The 21,403-nt window shown below is 33.0% G+C and overlaps 1 protein-coding gene across 2 annotated transcripts in view; it reads left to right on the top strand.

Moving 5' to 3' along the window:
* Window positions 1-21,403, top strand: part of LOC126886909 (eIF-2-alpha kinase GCN2) — a 274,664-nt gene that overhangs the window by 103,728 nt on the left and 149,533 nt on the right. For both annotated transcript variants that reach the window (XM_050654067.1, XM_050654068.1), the window contains one exon: window positions 10,455-10,713. In XM_050654067.1, coding sequence (XP_050510024.1) covers window positions 10,455-10,713 — 259 coding nt within the window. The remainder of the gene's footprint in view (window positions 1-10,454; window positions 10,714-21,403) is intronic.

Here is a 21,403-nt window from a genome sequence, read left to right as displayed (position 1 = left end):
ATTAATTGTATGTTACTAAAATATTATTTTTATATTATTTCGATATTATAAATTTAGCAAAATTGTATTCGAATATGTCGAATGTACCCATTATTGGACATCCCCAGTTTCTGGACATATTCAGTTTATATTGATAGAAAAAATTCAATTAAATGTCGAAATAATGTAAAAATAATATTTTACTAACATACAATTAATTAATATGTTTTTTTGTCATCCGTAACTTCACGCATCTTAAATAGACAAATCTTTGATCTTTAATATGTAATTCAAAAAGTATTAATTTATATTAATAACATTATATAACAAATTTTACTTAAAATTTGTCCCTCTATCGATTTGTGGGGTTATTTTTAATAAAATTGTTTTCACCCGCGGGAAGGGGTGGTATTCACCACCAGGGTAAAAGTGCAAGTTGGCACCAAATCAGTTTTATTTCTTGACGTATGCTCTAACTAGTCACCAATTTTCATGCAAATCGATGGAGGTTTAACAAAATAGGAGGTGAAAACCTTTAATGACTGCACTAACTTTCCCTTTTCATCCCTTATTGCTACTTGCTTTATCCACTGAGGTGTCAGCCTGAAACGGGTCATAATTGTCAATATACAATGGACACGTTTCACAGGAAAAACTCCATATTACTTATGACGATGATTTTTCGGCTCTAGCTCTCCGTCTAAAAAGAGTTATAAATGAAAATGATGTTGGTATCCACAATTTAAGAAAAATCTTTAAATATTTTTTTTTTTTCATTAGAAGGATGTAAATTGCATATATTAGAACATCATTTTTTATTCCAAATAAAATTTCATAATAGCAATTTTCAATATTAATAAAATAAATAAAGGTACTTTACTCTTTAGAGAAGTTCATATTTTTTTACTTACCTCGTATAATATAGATAAAATTTGATATCTGATGGTTGAATCGTAGGTTTTAGGCCATGCAGAACTTTTTATGAAGAATAACTTTTTTTCGTAAAATTAAAAATTACTTTCCCATAATATAGATGATTCCAAACGTCCAAACCCTTTTTTCGATTTTCTAAGTTCAATATATATAATAATCAAAGAGGTACGTTTTTTCTGTCACTTCCAACTGTAATGTGTTAGAGAGAATTCGATAATCTGTGACGCACTGAAAAAAGGGTTTTGGATGCCCTATACCATTGATTATAGACACGGATAGATACCCAACGCTGTACAACAAAACCGTGCCAAATTTTCTCCCCTCAAAACAGTATAGCCATCTATATTTGAGAATGATGATTACGCGGCAGTCGAAAGAAATCCAACATAAAAGGTTTCTTCATTTTCAGTGCCTCCCCTACATTCTCAACGTAAATACGGTTTCCCCACTCTAGATAAGCTTGGAAGATCATTCGAATTCTTCGGGTCACCCGCGGGGGGCCGGCGGGTGTGCTGTCGTGCTGTGTTCGGGTCTGTTTAGTGTCCGCTAAAAGCAGCAGACAGATAGTTTTAGCAAAGAATACTAACACACCCACGTTTTAGCTTACCGTTGCCGTTACTAACCTCTTGTTCCGGTATCTTAGTAATTCCTCGTTGTTTTGATATTATGTATTCTTAAAATAACACATTTTACAGAACGTGTTTAAGAGTAGGTATCACAAATTCAATGCCTATAATAATTACCTACTATATTTCTTTATTCTGGAATTACATTTTAATAAGCGTGTAATAAAAAAATTCCATAACATCTACTTTTTTCGATATTCAAATTAACCCAATATAATATAATATCTAAAAATTATTACTTCACAAGAAATACTAGTGGCACGTTATACAGTAGATAACTATGTAGTTTCTATACTTTTTTTTTATTTAACATCGCACAAAATTGCATAATAAATTAAGTAAAATTAAATAAAATACGAATTATAAATATTGCCAAATAGTATATTGTACAAGTGAGAAAAAAGAAATATTTCTCACGAGCGCACAAGTTTTTTGTTGGCACGAGCCGACGCACGTTCAAGCGAGGGAGAAATATGTCACTTTCTCATGTGTTGTACACTGTACTTTTTCTATGGACAGGGCCGGCGATAACGGGCCTGCAAGGGATGCGCTGCAGGCGGGCGCCCTGTTTAAGGGGCGCCAAAATGAGCTTTTTTTCTACCGGTGCTATGCAAAATAATAATTTAAAAGAAACTGAAGGGCGCCTATGCTTTTTTGCAGGCGGGCGGCTTATACCCTAGCGCCGGTACTGTCTATGGATGCGGTTTTGTCAAGAGTTCAAACTTCAAAATTAAATAATTTAGGTGCTTTTAGGTATTATATGCTTAAATTGAAATAAAATACGTATACATGTAGGTATCTAATTTTCTTAATAAACTGCTCGTCAAAAGTTAGGGATATAGAAAATTCTGCTGAATTTTTATAGTAGATTTTTTCGTGAACAGATTAACGGATTCCGGTAATTTTTTTTTATTATTTTAGACTTTTCTTTAGTATTTACACAGTTATGCAAAGGTTTACTCAAACTTTTTTTTGTACTTATACCGGGTGGAAGAAAAGAAATGTTTTTCTTATTATAAATTTGAGGCGCCCTGTAGGGAGGACGAGGTACAAATGGGAGTATATATCGAAATCGTATTGTAGTCTTATGTTTTGTGAACATTTTTTTTTAATTTGGGTAACTCGACTAAAGAATAACAACCAGCTAATTTGAATTTACCGGAAAAATCGGAAAACTCTGGAAAATGGACTTTTTTATTCAACATTCATTTACAATGTTAACACTAATATATTTTGATAAATATTTTCATAAAATATTATAAATTTGTAAATAAATATTAAAATATAATTATAGTATATATCTATTTATAGAGGGTGAGTCATGAGGAACTGTACATACTCCTACCTCGTATAGAGGCTCCTATGGGGAATAACAAATGACCATTAAAAAGTGTCTGATCCTATTGGTTAATAATATACAGGGCGAGTTTCACACTTTGACAGAAATTTGTATTCGTCATAATTGTTGAACGGTCAAATCGATGTGTCTCTTATTTTGGTCAATCGTTACACTATTACCACCTAATCAACTGATTTATTCAAACTAGAAAAAATCAGATCCGACTTCAAAAAAATTAGTTCGTTTTGGTCTTAGAAAAAATTTCACCCTGTATACGCTTTTTGAAAACTATAATATGAATTTTACAAATTAGACGAATAAGCAATTAAAATGACATATTTATTTTTTCCCCACACGATTACTTAATTTTTTATAAAAAAATCAAATTTGACTATGAATTAAAGCTCGGTACAATTGATTTATTTCAAGAAATTATGGATAATGTGGATGAAATTAATGAACCTGTACAAAAACTGTGTAGAATTAACGAAGATGAATAATTATAATCTATACAAATTTTTTGTTTAATTTGAGAACGTTTTTGTTTTCAATTACAGTAGAGCGTCGATTATCCGAACTAATTGGGGGACATAGGTGTTCGGAAAACCGATTTGTTCGGATAATCGAACTACAATATATTGATACATATTTATAGTCATACATATTTATCCACAAGTGAATAAAAGCCATATTTATATACCTACATATTTATTTATATTTTGATAATGACAACTAGCAACTAAACAAAAAGTGCAGTCTTTGCAACAACATAATTATTTTTGGATACAATATTGAAGAAAATTGAAGATATTTTAAGCGTCATTTACTAACGCTTGCTCGGTATTCGAGTGCGGGACGCGGGAGTCGATAGTTCGAATAAGCGGTCGTTCGGTTGATCGACGTTCGGATAATCGACGCTCTACTGTAATTTTTAAATCTAAAAATGTACGATTAAGTAATTATAAATTTTGTTACAATAAACATCTGTTTAAATATGCTGAATAGTCTATTATGAAGATCCAAGAAAAAAATTGTCACCGATTCTTAGATTTGTAAATATATATTTTTTTCTAAATCTTTACATTTTTCTAAAAATTGAAATAAATCAAAATACCCTGTACTTAGGTATAGTCTAGCTTCTTTTTTAAGGGTAATTTAAAAATTTCATCAGGTGTAGGGTGTTCCATAAAAACAATATCTTTGATATACCACTCTTTTTTGAAGCACCCTGTATAATTCACATTATTTTTAGATTGCAGTGTTAATGGCCCGGTATATTTCTATGAAGAATTTTTTTTAAATCAAGTCGTTTTCCATACAGACACCGAGGCGAATAAAATGAACCAACCTGTATATAAATAGATATATAATATAATTTTATTTTAATATTCATTCACAAATTTATAATATTCTATGACAATATTTATGAAATTCTATGTGTTAACGTTGTAAATGCATGTTGAATAAAAAAGTGCATTTTCCAGATTTTTCTGATTTTTCCGGAAAATGAAAATTAGCTAGTTGCTATTTTTTCGTCGAGTTACTCCAATTAAAAAAAATGAAGGCTCTACATTCTCTGGAAGCTGAGATATTATAAAAATTTTCAAGCGCTTCAAATTGAACTTTCTATAGCAAAATCTCGACGCGCTAAACTGGACTCCGATAATCTTCCCCATTACACGGTCCCAGCTTCACTTTAAAGGGTTATTCCTCGTTTTAAATAGAAGATATTCCGTACTTCAATTGAAATATAAAACAAACATATTTATTACATACCATTCTGTAAAAAATTTCAACTATGTATTTATAAACAATAAAAATGTGATTTTTCAAAAAAAAGTATAACTTGACTATTATTGGTCCTAGAAAGTTGCTTTTTTCTTTTTTAATGTGTGTTTTTTTACCAGATTTTTGATACAATCAATTATAATTATTTATCAGAAAAAATGACAAAGCTATTCTAATTGTTTAGATATAAGGAAAAAACTCACCATTTTTTAGCGACTTGCTTAACATTAAAAAAAACAAATATATTATTTTTTTTAACTTTCTTAGTACTTTGAGTTTTTAAGAACTCAATGCACTTTGCCAAACAGCTCTCAAAATATTCCTAGTAGTCCGTTCTTTAACGGTAAAATATTGCAAAACCTCTAAATTTTAAAGAACCGCTTGGATTGACATGAAATTTGGCATACACATAGCTAACAAGTCAAAGAAAAAAAGTGATATTGTGCCGATGTGTGCTTTTGCGCTGGGGGTGGTTTCCACCCCCTTTTGGGGGTGAAAAAATATTCGTCCAAAATAAGTCAGGAAATGGATAAACTGACTAATTTTAAGTAACTTTTGTTCTATAGAGTTTTTTCACTAAGTCAATACTTTGCGAGTTATTTGCCAGTGAATATGTTCATTTTTTCAACAAAATAACCACTCTTTTAGACGGTTTTTCGCAAATAACTCAAATAGTAAGTATTTTGTGGAAAAATCATTCGTAGCAAAAATATAGCCTGTAAGAAATTTAAAGAATGGTCACGTCTCTTTACCTAGTAGAAGCAGACTTATAGCTAATGAAAAATAGGTTCATATTCGTCAAATTCCAAATGGAATACTTTAACATGAAATATCCAAAAATGAATCACATTTCGGGGAAAACTCATTACAACTTATTTAAAGTGTTTAAAGAAAGCTTAATAAAGAAAGCAATGCTTACTTTTTTGTTTTTCGAGATTTTTGGTATCTCTAACCATTTTTAAGTTATTTTGAAAACAAAACCTATTTTTCAAAATAAAATTTTGAAAAATTTTACTTTGAAACTAAATTTTTTCAAAATTAAGCACTTTGAATTGATGAAACTTACAGATCATATAAACACAACATAAGTAAAGTTGAACCCTTTTTAATAAGTAAAATAATTTGTGGGGCGGTAAAGATTAATTTCATTTAAGTTGCTAATTAGGAGGTGGTCTTCCCGAATTGTTTTGCCAAAACAAAAGGGACCAACTTTATTTTGAGCGCAACTTGCTTAAATTTAATGCTAGAAACTTTTTGTAAAAACAGAAATAAAGCTTTTTTTAAAGACTTTAGAAGAGTTAAAATGGGTTTTCCCAAAAAGTGCTTAATTTTTTAGGTATTTCTCGTCGAAATATTCTATTTGAAATTTGGTGAATATGAATCTATTTTTCATTGGCTATAACTCTGGTTCTACGAAATCCAGAGACCTAAGTCATACACCATTATTTTTTTACTTTTTTTATAAGCTATATTTTTGCTGAGATCGTTTTTTTTTTAGTTATTTGCGAAAAACCGTCTAAAAATGTGATTATTTTGTTGAAAAATGAACATATTCACTCGCAAATAACTACAAAAGTGTTGACTTGGCGAAAAAGCTCTATAGAACAAAAGTCACTTAAAATTAGTGAGTTTACCCATTTCCGGACTTATTTTGGACATATAGGTGAAGTCACCCCAGGGAAAAAGCACACATCGGCACAATATCACTTTTTTTTCTTTGACATGTAAGCTATACTTATGCCAAATTTCATGTCAATCCAAGCGGTTCTTTAAAATTTAGAGCAAAAACCGTGAAAGAATGTAGGTACTATAGAGCAACAATGACTGTTTAAACATTCCATGAACATTTAACATAACTCGTAAACTAACAAATAGATCTTCTTAAAATTTTGTACACTAATAAAGGCACTTAATTTCCTCGTGATCAAGGTACAATAAGTTCCTTACGGCCGTTTTGTTAAAAGTTATTAACAGTTACAAAATAATGCAAAAAAACGTGGCTTTTTGCAATTATCTCGGTTAATTCTTTATGGATTTTAACTTATAAAAATTTAAATCAATCAAATCAAACTTTTGCTTAAATATGATACTAAAAATGCTATAGACAAAAAACCATATTTTCTGACTTTGGCCTTTTTTTATAAAAAAAAGAAGTCGATTTACGAGTACCTCTGTATGTATTTTTAATTAACTATATCCATCCTACCATTTAGCACCTTCAAAATACAGTCGAACACGCTTATTAGAATACCTCTTAAAGGAATATCCCGGTTTAAGGAATAGCATAGGCGTAACCTGGGGTGTTTTGGGGGTTATAACCCCCCCCCCCCCATTGGGATGTACTTTGAGCTCTATACGCTTAACACCATAGCCATCAGAGACCTTCCATTAGTTGTAACCGCCCCCTTTCAGGTAGTTGTAACCCCTTCCCCCTTAGGATCATCCTGGTTACGCCTATGAGGAATAGAAATTTGAGGTCGAGGTCCCGAAACATTTATAGTAGCAACCAATCATCGGTTATTAGAATATCCCGGCTATAGGAATACTTTTGGTTGGCACAAAGGCTATTCCAATAAGCGGGTTCGACTGTACCTGTATTGATTTTTACCCTGAAATCGCTCATATTTATTTTTCTACCCTGTTCTAAAAGACCGTTTTTGTTTTAAATGATCCAAAAAATCCAAAACAATATCTGCCCGGGTCGAAAAATTTTCTTTAAAATTTATAAAAAAGTCAATTTTTTATTAATTAATTTATATTTCGAATTTAAAAATTATATCGGGCACTCCTTGGTTTGTGTTATTAACATACTAAATTACATACAAACAATTTTTATCCGTTGACATCGGTACAGTTGAGCACCTCATATTATCGTATTTTAGAAAACCCTTAAATATCGACAAGGTATTAAGTACATTCAAACTGTTCGCTACGCTAAATAGGATTATTACTTCACTTCTCTGGGTGTCTCAAGGTCGTTTTCTAATTTAGTAGGTACTGCCATAAATTGGTTGTGGTGGGAGTGATAGGGGAGGTAACCGAACGTCAGTCTACGATCATTCTCTTGCGAGAACAAATTCCTAACTGGCTATTTCACGAAATAACCACTAGAGTCGCTGATTCTTGACTAAAGTTTTAATTTTTTGGATGGTAAAGGGGACACGCTTCCGTCCATAAGCGCTGGGGATCTATCCGTGTCTATAATCAATGCCTATACATATCATTGGGTAGACAGCTCAAATAAAAAAATAGTGAGTTGTCATTTAACTTTACATTAACATTTTACAATTTACAATTTATTTATTTGACGTTTCAATTTTGTGTTGACGTTTAGTTGCGTCAAGCGAAAAGAAGGATTGTGACGTCACAATGTCGAGTTTGAGGTCGAATATCTCGAAGATGGTTCTTCTTCTTCTACGGCACTACAGCCCAAATTGAGCCTTGGCCTCCTTTATTTTTTGCCTCCACCCTTGCCTGTCTGTGGCTGCTCTTCTCCATACACGGACTCCTAAAAGGGCTTGTGCGTCGCTGTTTACTGTGTCTTCCCAGCGCTTTCGTGGCTTCCCAACCGGTCTCTTTCCTTGCATTCTAGCATTCAGTGCTCGTTTTGGTAGCCTATCCTCTCCCATTCCTATCACATGTCCGGCCCATTGCAATCTCTGTAATCTAATGAAGTCTGACAGCGCTTTCGTGGCTTCCCAACCGGTCTCTTTCCTTGCATTCTAGCATTCAGTGCTCGTTTTGGTAGCCTATCCTCTCCCATTCTTATCACATGTCCGGCCCATTGCAATCTTTGTAATCTAATGAAGTCTGACAGGGGCGTTTCCTTATAAAGTTGATAAAGCTCGTTGTTGTATCGACTTCTGAAGATTCCGTTTTCCCTCACAGGTCCTAGTATTCTCCTAAGTACTTTCCTTTCGAATGTGTCGAGTTTGTTTTTGGATGTTTCTTTCAGCACCCAGACTTCACTGCCATAGCATGTTATTGGTCGAATTAAGGTTTTATAGATTCTCATCTTTGTATTTCGGTGGACACTTTTTGACCGAAATATATGGGAGAGGGCAAAATAAGCTCTGTTTGCCTGCGTTATTCTCTTCCTTATTTCTCCATCTTCTGATCCGTCGGCATATATTTCTACTCCCAGGTATGTAAACTTTTCAACCGTTTCAATGTCATCTTCATGTATAATGTTTTCTGGGACTATATTTCTTCTCGTCTGAGTCATTATTTTTGTTTTTTCTGTGTTAATTTCCAGACCTAGCATTTTTGTTTGTGTTTTTAACTCTGCATATGTTTCCTGTGCTCCTGTTGATGTTCTACTCATAATATTAATATCATCAGCATAAGCGGCCAGTTGAACCGTTCGGTTGGTCAGTAGATTTCCTCGTCCAGTTTGCATTTGCCTAACCGCATACTCCAGTGCCAGTTTAAACAATGTTGGGGCCAGCCCATCTCCCTGTTTTAGTCCCTGCGAAATGTTAATATCTTTCCCATAATATAGATGATTCCAAACGTCCAAACCCTTTTTTCGATTTTCTAAGTTCAATATATATAATAATCAAAGAGGTACGTTTTTTCTGTCACTTCCAACTGTAATGTGTTAGAGAGAATTCGATAATCTGTGACGCACTGAAAAAAGGGTTTTGGATGCCCTATACATATCATTGGGTAGACAGCTCAAATAAAAAAATAGTGAGTTGTCATTTAACTTTACATTAACATTTTACAATTTACAATTTATTTATTTGACGTTTCAATTTTGTGTTGACGTTTAGTTGCGTCAAGCGAAAAGAAGGATTGTGACGTCACAATGTCGAGTTTGAGGTCGAATATCTCGAAGATGGTTAGAGATACTGAAATGCCGTTTTCAGATTTGGATTCAGAAGACAAAATTATACAGTAATCCATCGCTACATCTACTTTAAGTATTGCAGGAGCGGTTACGCACGAACTAACAAACGAACGAACAGACTTTGCGAATTTATAAACGAAAAGTTTTCGTTGAAAATAACAGATGTTAGGATTTTGTGGTTTGCATCTTTTTCACGTCGATGACTTCAATTGTACATTATTTAAAAGAAAACTTTTTTGATAATATTTAATGGTATCCGCTGTGAGCTCGTAGGTAGAGGGGATATTTAAAAGTTCGTGAGCGCCAGTAGTGACAAATCGGTGAACTTCGGCTGGAAATTTGACATAAATGTCAAAGTGATTAATTTAAAACATTGAAATTAAAAACATTAATAGGAAAAAATATTAGTTGGCCAAAGCTGTGGCATATATTTTTACCTTAAATATATTTACGTGTTAATTAAAATTTGTTTTTTTTTCATTTTATAATATTATTAATCTATTAATCTAAGCGCCATCTACACGATAATTGTCAAAGTATCAGAAGTAGGAAAGAAGGAAACTAATATTCGCCAGTCAATACGTCAAAATAATAAGCAAAATATTAAAAAAATAATCTAATTACTTCTTTACATTGTAAGTATTACACGATAAGGATGAAATAATAAATTTAAAACAATTATTCACTATTATTTGCAATACTTCTCTCATTAAATTTCCAGCAAAAGTTGCACTCGTAATCCGCTAGTTGGCGATACCAGCGAAGCTCACAGTGAATATCCATCTTAGTTTAAATGAGCTGTTTTAGGAAATGCTAAGAAAATTGATTTATAATTGGCAGATATTGGCTGCTAATAAGTTTTTTAATGTTTAGCAAATATTCATGTTTTTTATTTTGTGTTTAAAATAAAATACCATGGTTTGTTGCATTGTTCTAGATGTCTCGCAAAAGAAGAATCTGATCGGTTTACTGCCTCTCAACTATTAAATCATTCATTTTTTAATAGACCTATAGTAAACTTTTCGCCAAAAGATGCAAACGAAGTGATAGAAACAGAAAGAAATTATTCACCTGAAAATATCCAGGCAGACTTACAAATTCTATCGCAAAACTTGTCAAATGGTCAGTCAAGAATTAATAATGAATTTGAGTTCTTACAACATCTGGGAAAAGGAGCTTATGGTGATGTAATTAAGGTAACATATGTTTTTATATTACTTTCAAATACCAAAATAAAATGAAACCGGTGCCGTAATGCTACTATTAGAAAGTAATGTACTACAATTATTTCTACTATTTGCAGATTTATATTAGTTACTGATAGTAGTATCAAAAATACAAAATGTATAAAAGTCAAAACAGGAATTAGACCAGGAGACACGTTATCTCCCAAATTCTTTACGGCAGTTCTGAAACATCTTTCAAACAATTGAATTGGGACTTTTTCTCATGAGCATTTTTCAGTGCGTCACAGTTTTTCAATTTCTTCCTAACGCATTAAATTGTATATGACAGAAAAAAAGGCACGTCGGTGATTACTTTGGTAATTATTCTAGTTCGGTGATTATTATAGTTGTCGATAGATGGCGCTATAATAGAAAAAAATTTATTTACTAATTATATAATATATCTACGAATACAATCTGTACAATTTATAAGACTGTACAAATCAAAGAAAATACCATTTTATAAATGCAATAAAGACAATTGATTTGTTTTTATGCCCAATTGCAAATAAAATTTGACAACTGTCAGATTTAACTAAAATGTCATGTTAAAATAAATGTTATAAATGTATATTATCACGGACTTACTTTTTTTTCTATCATTTGTGACGCACTGAAAAATCCTCATGAAAAGAACCATACTTACGACTCGCGGACGATATAGTTCTGATAACAGACAACTTAAAGGAGATTAGAACTGTGCTTACTGAGTTGGGTGCGGCCTGTAAGAAAGTTGGTTGAGCATAAATTTTGGAAAGATACAATACACGACAAACCTGGTATCAAGCAAAAATCCGAAAGTCATATTTATGTTTTATTATATTTTTTATGAACGAAATGGCATTGGTTCATAAATATAAATACTTAGGTCATGAATTCCAAATTACCAGGAACAAACAAGCTGCCGAACAGCAAAGAAGAATCACCTTAGCATGGGCCGTATATTGAGTTCTATCAGACATCTTTAAGAGCAACATACTGTAACACAATACTACTTTTGCATTAGTATTTGTAGAGGGAAAATGATAAGATGAAAGGAGTGAGATGAACTGATAATAGAAGTATGAATAGACAGATGCAAGCTGAAGGGAGTTAGGCTAGCTATATATGTAAGAGATCGACAACTTGACACTCAAGGATGGATACGGCCAATTTGCATGACTGTCAAAGAACAGTAGATCAAAGTAGATAGTGATGATGACTAGAAAAGGTAATATGAAGATAGGAATAGATGCTCAGAAAATAAATAGAATAAATATAATAATATAATAAGAATGGAAGAATATAGGAGATAAATAAAATAGACTAAGTTAAGGGCGCCAGAACATGGGATCGACCAATCTCCCAGGTATCTTACACTGCTGTAAAATATTAAATATAATATATTAAATCAGTAAATTCAAAAATGAGGGGGAAAAAGTAATTGATATACAAAAACAAATAAATATTTATTAAATATAACTACGTAGATTTTTGACAACCTCTGAGTTACGATAAGTGAAAACTATGTGACTATAAAATGACAATTGGAGATAATTACCTATCTGAATATAAATATAAAACTATGATTTTTATATCTCTTATAAGCTCTTATAAGGAGCGTACCCACAACTTAATCTAGGTTAAACAATAACCTTCACCAAATAATAGTATGATTGTAATACGTACAGCAACGTTAAATACTACAGGAAATGAATAATAAAAATACCTACATAAGATAAACAATACAAATATATATAACTCAATGAGTTGGACGGGCAACAAGCCTAATTAAACCGACGTAGTCCTGGATGCAAAAGATCCTTTTTCTGACTCGTGGTTTTTAAATAAACAAGTGAAACTAAACCCTATCGTGAGGGGATAGGGACTAGGGATTTAATTAATTTAATACTCATGAATTTAGGTTAAGCAAATAAATGAAACAACTTTTAAATTTAAATTAAGTGAAACAAGCTAATAATATCATAAAATATATATTAATATGTAAAAAATGGGAAACAAGCCTAATAACAATAATAAAAAAAATAAATGTAAGGAACTACTGTATGGGAGAAAGGTTATTTGGGCCCAAATTATCATCTTTTACAAAGCGACATACAGGTGTGGGAGCGCTATTGAATTATGTGTAGGTAAATGAATTAAATGTTCTGTATATTATAAATAAATAAGTGGTATACTGGTATATATGTAGATAACTATTGCACTGTTAAATATAAAATGTTCCCGAAACAAATCCGATTGACCTGATATTGGGACCGTGCAAATTCGGCAAAGCGACACCTGTTTCTACGCTCTGCAACTTTATTCGCACTTTTAATTATATTGGCCAATTATATTAGTCCTGGTTACTGGATAATTGTCAAGGCCATAGTCCAAAAAAATAATAAGAAAAAATAAGATTCAGGTTATGTTATTAAAACGTAAACAATTGTATGTAGTAAATAAAATTAGTTATTAAAATGCAGTACTGCAAGCAAAATACAATTAATTAAATTTACCTTTATATAATAATTGCATATCATATCAGTATTGTGGAGCAACATATAATTTTTCTTCTTCAATGACAGTAGATATGAAATGTACGTCAATTTGACAATTTCAATTGACAATATGAATTATTTAAGAAAGTTGCAATATTTCTCCGCTATTCGCGCACGATCGTTTCTCAATTCCCTTCCAAGTACTTGCACACCGCGAATAGTTCCCACAAGTGTTCCTTGCTACGTCTCAGTAAAATCTTCTATCCGAAGTTAAGCACAGATATGGTGCTACACATCTAACAGTGACACGGCAATTCTTGAAGATGCAGGAGGATGAATTAAAAATCTACATGGGTTTTAGAGCTTGTCCCCTAGTTGATTTGGTCGGGAAGCGGTCCCTCTCAGGTGGTATGGGTAGTTTAAAATTTTCCCAAGTGGCAAATAAGCACGAATCCAACGCCGAGAATCCTCAATTTCGTCTCTTCAGTCCACAAAACACTTATATAATAAACTCGGATAAGTTAAAAATTTTCAACATTATATGACTTGAAACATAAGAATTAAATATTCGCAGCTTTACTTGAATAGGTTACCTGCCACTATAGATAGACTTCTTATTGTCTCAACCGCTCCGACAAAGTGAAATCTTTTCCGTCCTCAACGAAGATGTCACAATATAGTTAATTCGGTTCTCGACAGGGGGAGTAAACCAGGTACAAAAACTTACAGGTCTGCTAATCTATAGGTTTGTTATGACGTCAGTGAAAGACAAAATATTAATTAGATTATTGTTTTAAGTATAACTTAAGAACAAAACGTTATTAAAATAAAAATTAAATTAACTATTAAGATAATTAGAAATGAAAGCCTCGGTTTCCTCGAAAGCGGTGCCGACAAACTGCGACCGTAACACTGCGATGAATGACGTCATAAAAAACTGTACCACGCAAAATAATAGGGGTGATTTCCAAGGATGCGTTGGAAGCCACCACTTGCTAGTTTGCACATTCCATTGCTGCAGTGAAGAACCTTGAATTTTTCACCGTAATCTGACGTAATTCATCGCAGTGCTACGGTCACAGTTTGTCGGTGTCGCTTTCGAGGAAACCCAGGTTTACGGAACGTTACAATACCAAATTATTTGAAAAAGAAGACTAAGAAGACTAAAAAGAAGAATAAGAAAGGCACTTTGCCGAAACAGCTGTAGTAATAACATAGTTGTAATAAATTTTGTGGAAGTATAGAAAAACAAACGTTTTTCAGTGTTTTATTGTGAGATAAAATGAACTTCCATCAAGTAACGGTCGAATCCATCAATTATTGAAAAAGAAGACGTTCGACCAATGTGTGCTTTCACTAATGAATTACGGTGCCGAAACACTTTCGTTAACCCAGGCCACAGCAACCAAACTCAGAGTGCCCCAAACAACAATGGAACTGTCGCTATTTTGACTGACTGTCAGAGACAGGGTTCATCATCATCATCCAATCCGGATCTATCCACTGCTCGATATAGGTTTCACTCAGTCTTTTCCATGTATTTTATGTTTGTGCTGTTTGCATCCAATTTTTGTCGATCCGTTTTATGTCATCAAACCATCTTGTTGGTGGACGACCTCTACTCCGATATGCTTCTTGTCTTGATCTCGAGTATATCATTCGCTGTGTCCATCTGTTATCCTACATTCTAGCTATGTGCCCGGCCAGTTCCACTTAAGGGTCATAATTTTTTTTCTGGCATCCGTCACTCCTGTTGCCTAACATCGAGCATTCCATGGCTCTTTGGATAACACAAATTTTGTACTGGCAACACACACTGATCAAAGACTTTTCTTTTGAGACACATAGTCAGTTCTGACTTAAGGACATAGTTCAGCTTGCCGAATGCCACCCAAGTGAATCCTATGCGGCGGCTTAGTTCGCACGTTTTATTATCTCTTCCTGCCCTTATCTCATGAGCTAAGTACTTATAAGAGGTAGTAGGTTATAGAGGTAATATTCATGCCATTTACTGAAATCTTTATGCTTAACACAAGATTTGTCATGATTTGTGTTTTTGAGTGGTTGTTTTTTAATCCAATAATAAGGGGCCAGTTGTAGTTTCTCCAGTTGCGATACTGCATCATCGATGCTGTCAACAAAAAGAACAATATCGTCAGCGAAACTCAAATGACTAAGTATTTCTCCATTGAAATTAATTCCTTTTTCACTCAGCTTTTCGTTCTTAAACATGCTCTAATAATGTATAATGTAATAATAAATAAACAATTTTGGCGAAATTGTGTCTCCTGTCGCTCGCACTCCCCGTTTTATTTTAAATGCGTTGGTCTTTTTATCTGCCAGTTAAATGCTTGCTATCGCATTTTGATATATTCATTTGATCATGTTTATATAGCGTTGATATATTGGCACTCTTTTAAGGCTTTTAATATTTTTTAATGACCTACCATGTCGAAAGCTTTTTCGTAGTCAACAAATATCGGGATTAATGGCTTGTTATATTTAACACTCTTTTCTAGTTCTTAATTACTTGTAAATGATCGTACCATATCCTGCTCTAAAACCTGCTTGCTCTCTTGGCTGATAGAAATCCAACTTACTTCCTAGCCTGTTGATAATAACTCTTGTGAATAGCTGATATCCTTGTGACAAGCTAATGGGGCAGTAGTTTCTAAGGTCGCTGATATCTCCTTTCTTATGAAGTAAGATGATTTGCGCGTTTTTCAATCAACAAACAATTTATTGTTCTTTATCATTTGAAGCGCATTTTTTATTTCGCCCATAGTTATGTTCGGCATTAATTCTGAGCCTTGATTCTCTATTTTTGGTAATGGGCGTCTTTCATCAGATTCACTTGTTTCATAGAGTTGTCTGTAGAATTCTTCTACTGTTGTCACTATTTCTTCCGTATTAGTCACAATGCCGTCTTGTTTATTTCTTAACTTATGTATGTTTTTTTCCTGTGGACATGTGTCTTAGAACTTTCAGACTTCTATTTTCCTCTATCACCCTTGTCACCTCTCTCATGTTATGTTGCCTTAAGTCTTTTCGGATCTCTTTGTTGTTTTACTGAGTTGACTAAAGTCTGGGTTTGTTTAATACAGTCGGAAAAATGAAAGAATACTCATGAACGATCACATCAATCACCTATTTTATAACAAACGTTTGTTATTTATAGAAAAAGACAGCAAATACAAAATAGGTGATTTTTTTTATTTAGCTAATGCCTCGACAACTAATGGCCATTGGCATGGTGATGGTACTGTATGTATTTTTCCAATTAGGTACCTAGTGTAATGTGTAGTGAGTGTGTTGATTAAGTGTCTTGATACTTTGCAAAGTCGACGTCATTGTGAAAATGAGTGATTGATGTGATCGTTTATGGGTATTCTTTCATTTTTCCGACTGTACTTCAGGCGTGAAGATTTCAAGTGATACACGTCGCGTGGGTGAAATAAGCGATTACGCTGCTACGCAGCTACTCGTATTTGTACGATTTGATATTCATGAAGAAGTTATAGAAGAGTTTTTGTTCTGCAAACCACTTGAATCAAACACTACAGCGGAACTCATTTTTAATACAATAAATGGGTATGTGATGAAAATAGGCGTTCCTTGGTCAAAGTGTATTGGTTTATGTACAGATGGAGCAAAAGCTGTGTCAGAAAAATTGACAGGGCTAGTTGCTCCTGCTCCTGAATGCCGAAGTATACATTCACATACATCGAGAAAAAATTGTTGCTAAAAGTATGCCGGAAAATATTATCTCCGTTTCGTGATATACTCCGATGTGTGAAGATATGGGTGGCACGTTCAAAACTCTTCTGTTGAATATAGAAGTGAAATGGTTATCTCGAGGGAACATTTTCACCCATTTTTGACTTCTGGATCGGGTGTAAATCCGAGTATCCAATGCTCTTCTGGCAAGCTACGCTGTTTTTGATGTCATTTGTCATTAGTTAGGTACTTGTGTGAGACTGGTTTTTTAACTATTGTATAAAATAAAGCGATAAAATAACCATTGACGTACCCATAACGGATGCCTATGACCGTTACTAGAAATTCGCAATTGATAAAATCGATTTATCTCTGGAAAATAAATAAACGTACCAGTTTTCGTTTTTCTAAATAATTTTTCTTTGAATTTTTTTTTTTCAAATTCAAAAAACGAAAAATTTTCAAATCGATTTTTCTATAAAACGGTAAATTTACACCGACTTAAAGCAAGAGTACCTTTTAGTACTAGAATACCTCACGGTACACAGAGAACCGGTATGCCGATTGTCGTCGCTAAATTTGGTTTCGGCCGCGCAGCACGTCACGTGGGAACCTAAAAGATATTTGCTTATTGTTTGGATGCATTATTTCGTATGTGATGGCGTTGAAAGTGAATAGATTGAGGCGGTTTTAAAATATTAAGCTGTTAACGATTGAAGTAATTCTATATTATTTTAGTTACAAATTGTTGTTTATATATAACTATTAGTTTTATAGTAATTTATTAAAACCGAGACTCTAATGCCATTTGAGGTGATATTATGCATATGCAGAACACGAACTATATTAGAATGAGGGATATTAACAGAAAAAAAGTTTTAAAAACTGCCAGAGATCACTTGACAAAAAAATATCTAAATTTTCTAATTTAAAAAAATGATTTTATTTATAGATACTAATTCTAATATTAATAAAACTTTTCCCGCAAATTTGTTTTTTTAATAATATACATAATATGTATTATACATAGTAATAATATACATAATTGATTTAAAGTTAAACCAGGTTAGGAATCTAAAAATTTAAAGTGCGAACATTTTATACATACATATAGGTACAGAGTGGGCCAAAGAAAATAGTCCACCTCGTTATTTGGCAGTATTTATTAGATTTTTTTAACGAAATGAAGAAACAGGTCGATTTTTAATCTAAGGGGCATACATTTTTACGGTACATACATCTGTCATTTGTCAACCCCCTCCCTTCCATTTCCCCCACCCCTTATTTTTAAATAGGGAATACGGGTCGTGTGCTACCTCATTTGAAATGTTATTAAATTCTTTATTCAGTAATATTAACATTGACATAATTATTTATACAGGGTGTCCAAGAAAAATTATTTTGAATTAAATTAATTGACACAAAAAGAAGAATGTATGCAATTTATTTAAATCAAAATACCCTCTACTACTGACAGAAAACAAAGAAAAATGTTTATTTGATGAATAAATATTGTTTTTCGCTTAAATTCAATATTCAACCTACCAAGAGGCAGATGGGTGGCAGCTTGAATATTGAAATTAAGCGAAGAGCAATGTTTATTTATCAAAAAATATTTTTTTCTGTTTTGTGACAGCAGTAGAATGTATTTTGAATTAAATAAATTACATACATTCTTCTTTTTGTGTCAATTAATTTAATTAAAATAGTTTTTCTTGAACACCCTATATAAATAATTATGTTTATGTTTATATTACTGGATAGAGAATCGAGTAACCTTTTAAATGAGCTAGCACACGACCCCTATTCACTATTTAAAAATAAGGGGTGGGGGAGTGAAAGGGGGGGGGGTTGACAAATGACAAATGTATGTACCGTAAAAATGTGTCCCACTTAGATCAAAAATCGACCTGTTTCGTCATTTCCTTAAAATCTAATAAATACTGCCAAATATCGAGGTGGACTGTTTTCTTTGGCCCACTCTGTATTACAGTCTAATAAAATGTTCGCACTTGAAATTTTTAGATTCCCAACCTGGTTTAACTTAAAATCAACGTTTTTCTATTTTGTAAATAAAATTTGAAAGTCATCAAGTACATAATTGGTTCTATTCATCTAAAACTTCAAATTTCTTAATTGAATTGTGGTTAAGTTTTTATTTTTATTCTAATATTTTTCAACAATCTAGAATAACAGTAAGTAGACACAATTTTATGTGAAACATTTTTACAGACCCAGTAGTAAAGTGAATGTTTATATTATTTCTGTTTTATTTTTTTAATACACTATGGTGAATGTATATTGGACAACAGATACCTAAAATATTTATTTTTCAACGGACATTCATGTTTAAATTAAATGCACATTGGAAAATGACAGTAAAAACAATTTATTATTTAAAAAGCAATGACAGATACATAATTTTAAAATTCAAACAATATTACCGCTTCATTTAGCATTGCCGGATGAAAATTAAGGTTCCCATATGACTTCACGCGTTCGCCTTCCATGCGTGCGAACATACCGGTTCTCTGTGTACCGTGGAATACCTCAGAGTTTAATAATCCACTGTCAAAAATACTTAAAAGTTAAAGATAAAAAAGTTATGGAATTAAATAACCGTTGCCCTACCCAAACCGGACGCCTATGACCGGCACTAGAAATTCGCAATTGATGGAATAATCTCTGGAAGATAGATAGGCGTACCAGTTTTCGTTTTTATAAATAGAAGCGTTCAGGAGCTATTTTAAAAAACTAATTACAAGAAGCCATCTTTAAAAAGCTCTAGTTTCCTTATGAATAGGGTTACCATACGTCCGGATTTCGTCCGGACAGTCCGGATTTGAAAGACCTGTCCGGATTGGCGTCCGGATATGAGAAATGTCCGGATTCTTTTCTTTACTAAAAAAATGAAAAACACTTGGCTCAACGGTGGGGAACCCACGGTGGGAAATTTCATTCTGCGCTAAATCAAATGGTTAAGGCTACAAGGTGATCCTACCTGAAAAGAGATGGAAGAGAGCGCTTTAACTATAGTCAGCGTTGTACCGAATTCTGTCAATGTGGATGAATTATTTGATGAGCGCTCGTCACTTCTCCAAGTTCTAAAAAAGCTGAAACCTAAATGGACTTACTACCTAAAGAAGAAACCTTAAACACTCATGACAAATGGCAAGAAATATTTGCAGCAATTTCTAAAAGCAACGTTTGCTTACGAATATATTTAAAATAGTAGAATTCATCTTTTGTCTGCCTGGTACTTCGGCTCCTACTGAACGTATCTTTTCGATGATGAATTTTATATGGACGGCTGAAAGAGGAACGTTATCTCTGCCTGTTGTAAAGGAGCTTCTCAATATTAAAGCAAATTCTGTAATGTCATGTTCCGAACTCCATGACAAAATAAAAAATGACAAGCCACTTTTGAGAAAAATTATGTCTTCTGAAAAGTATGAAAGAAGAACAGATGAAGAACGTCCTATCCATGGGCCCAGTACAGACTAAGCATTTAAAATATATTACAATGTAGAGGTAGCAACACAGTCAAATTCACATTTTACATTTTCTACAACCTTTTGGACTACCCCTGTCCGGATTTGGCCTCAAGAAATTATGGTAACCCTACTTATGAAGCATTTGCGCACTAGATGAATTAGATTAAATTATCTTCAAAATATCTTAGGAAGCTCTGGTCTTCGTTTGTCGGGAGAGTTTCTGGACACCCTATATAAACATAAATATAGAAACATATTAACAAGTGTAAACATGTTACTAAAAAAAATTAGAAATGGGGGAGGGGCTTCTTTAAATCCCATGCCCTCCGGTGTTTGGTGGTACGCCAAAATCTTCAAAATATTTCAGGTGGTACGCCGTTGCTATAACGTTGGGAAGCCTGTTCTATAATATGTTTAGTGTTAAGACTTACTTTTTCATGTTTTTTCTTCATTTTAGGACAATACAACTTCTCCGCTTCTTTAAGCGCTTTTATGATACTTTCGTTTAAAACTTCGACCTGTGTTTCATCGTTGATTTGTTGAAGTCAACGATAATCAAAAATGGCCTATATTTTTGGTTCCATTTACGCTTGTCTGATTTTATCATTTTTGTTCATTCTTTAAATTGAACATAATTTTTGCTCGGATCAATCTATGGTCGCTTTCAATTGTAAATCTGTTAAAACGAATACATCTTGTACAATTTCTTTGCAATGATAAAATCTATTTCGTTCTTTGTGAAACCGTCTGGATTTTTCCACGTCCACTTTCGTTGGTGCTTTTTTTGAAAGAAGGAGTTCTTAGAGAGGAGATTTTCTTGGTGTAAAAAATCTACAAGCATGGTCCCTCTTTCATTTCTTTCTCCATACCCGTAATTTCCTAGTGCGATTTCACTTTGGTCTTCTTTATTTTCCAGCTTAGCAATCGCCTGTTATCAGAGTATAAAACGTCTTAGTACTTTTTAGGGCT

This window comes from Diabrotica virgifera, chromosome 6, assembly GCF_917563875.1.
Source record: "Diabrotica virgifera virgifera chromosome 6, PGI_DIABVI_V3a".
Classification (NCBI taxonomy): domain Eukaryota; kingdom Metazoa; phylum Arthropoda; class Insecta; order Coleoptera; family Chrysomelidae; genus Diabrotica; species Diabrotica virgifera.
Note: the sequence above shows the minus strand (reverse complement) of the source record. Positions and strands in the feature narration are given on the sequence as shown.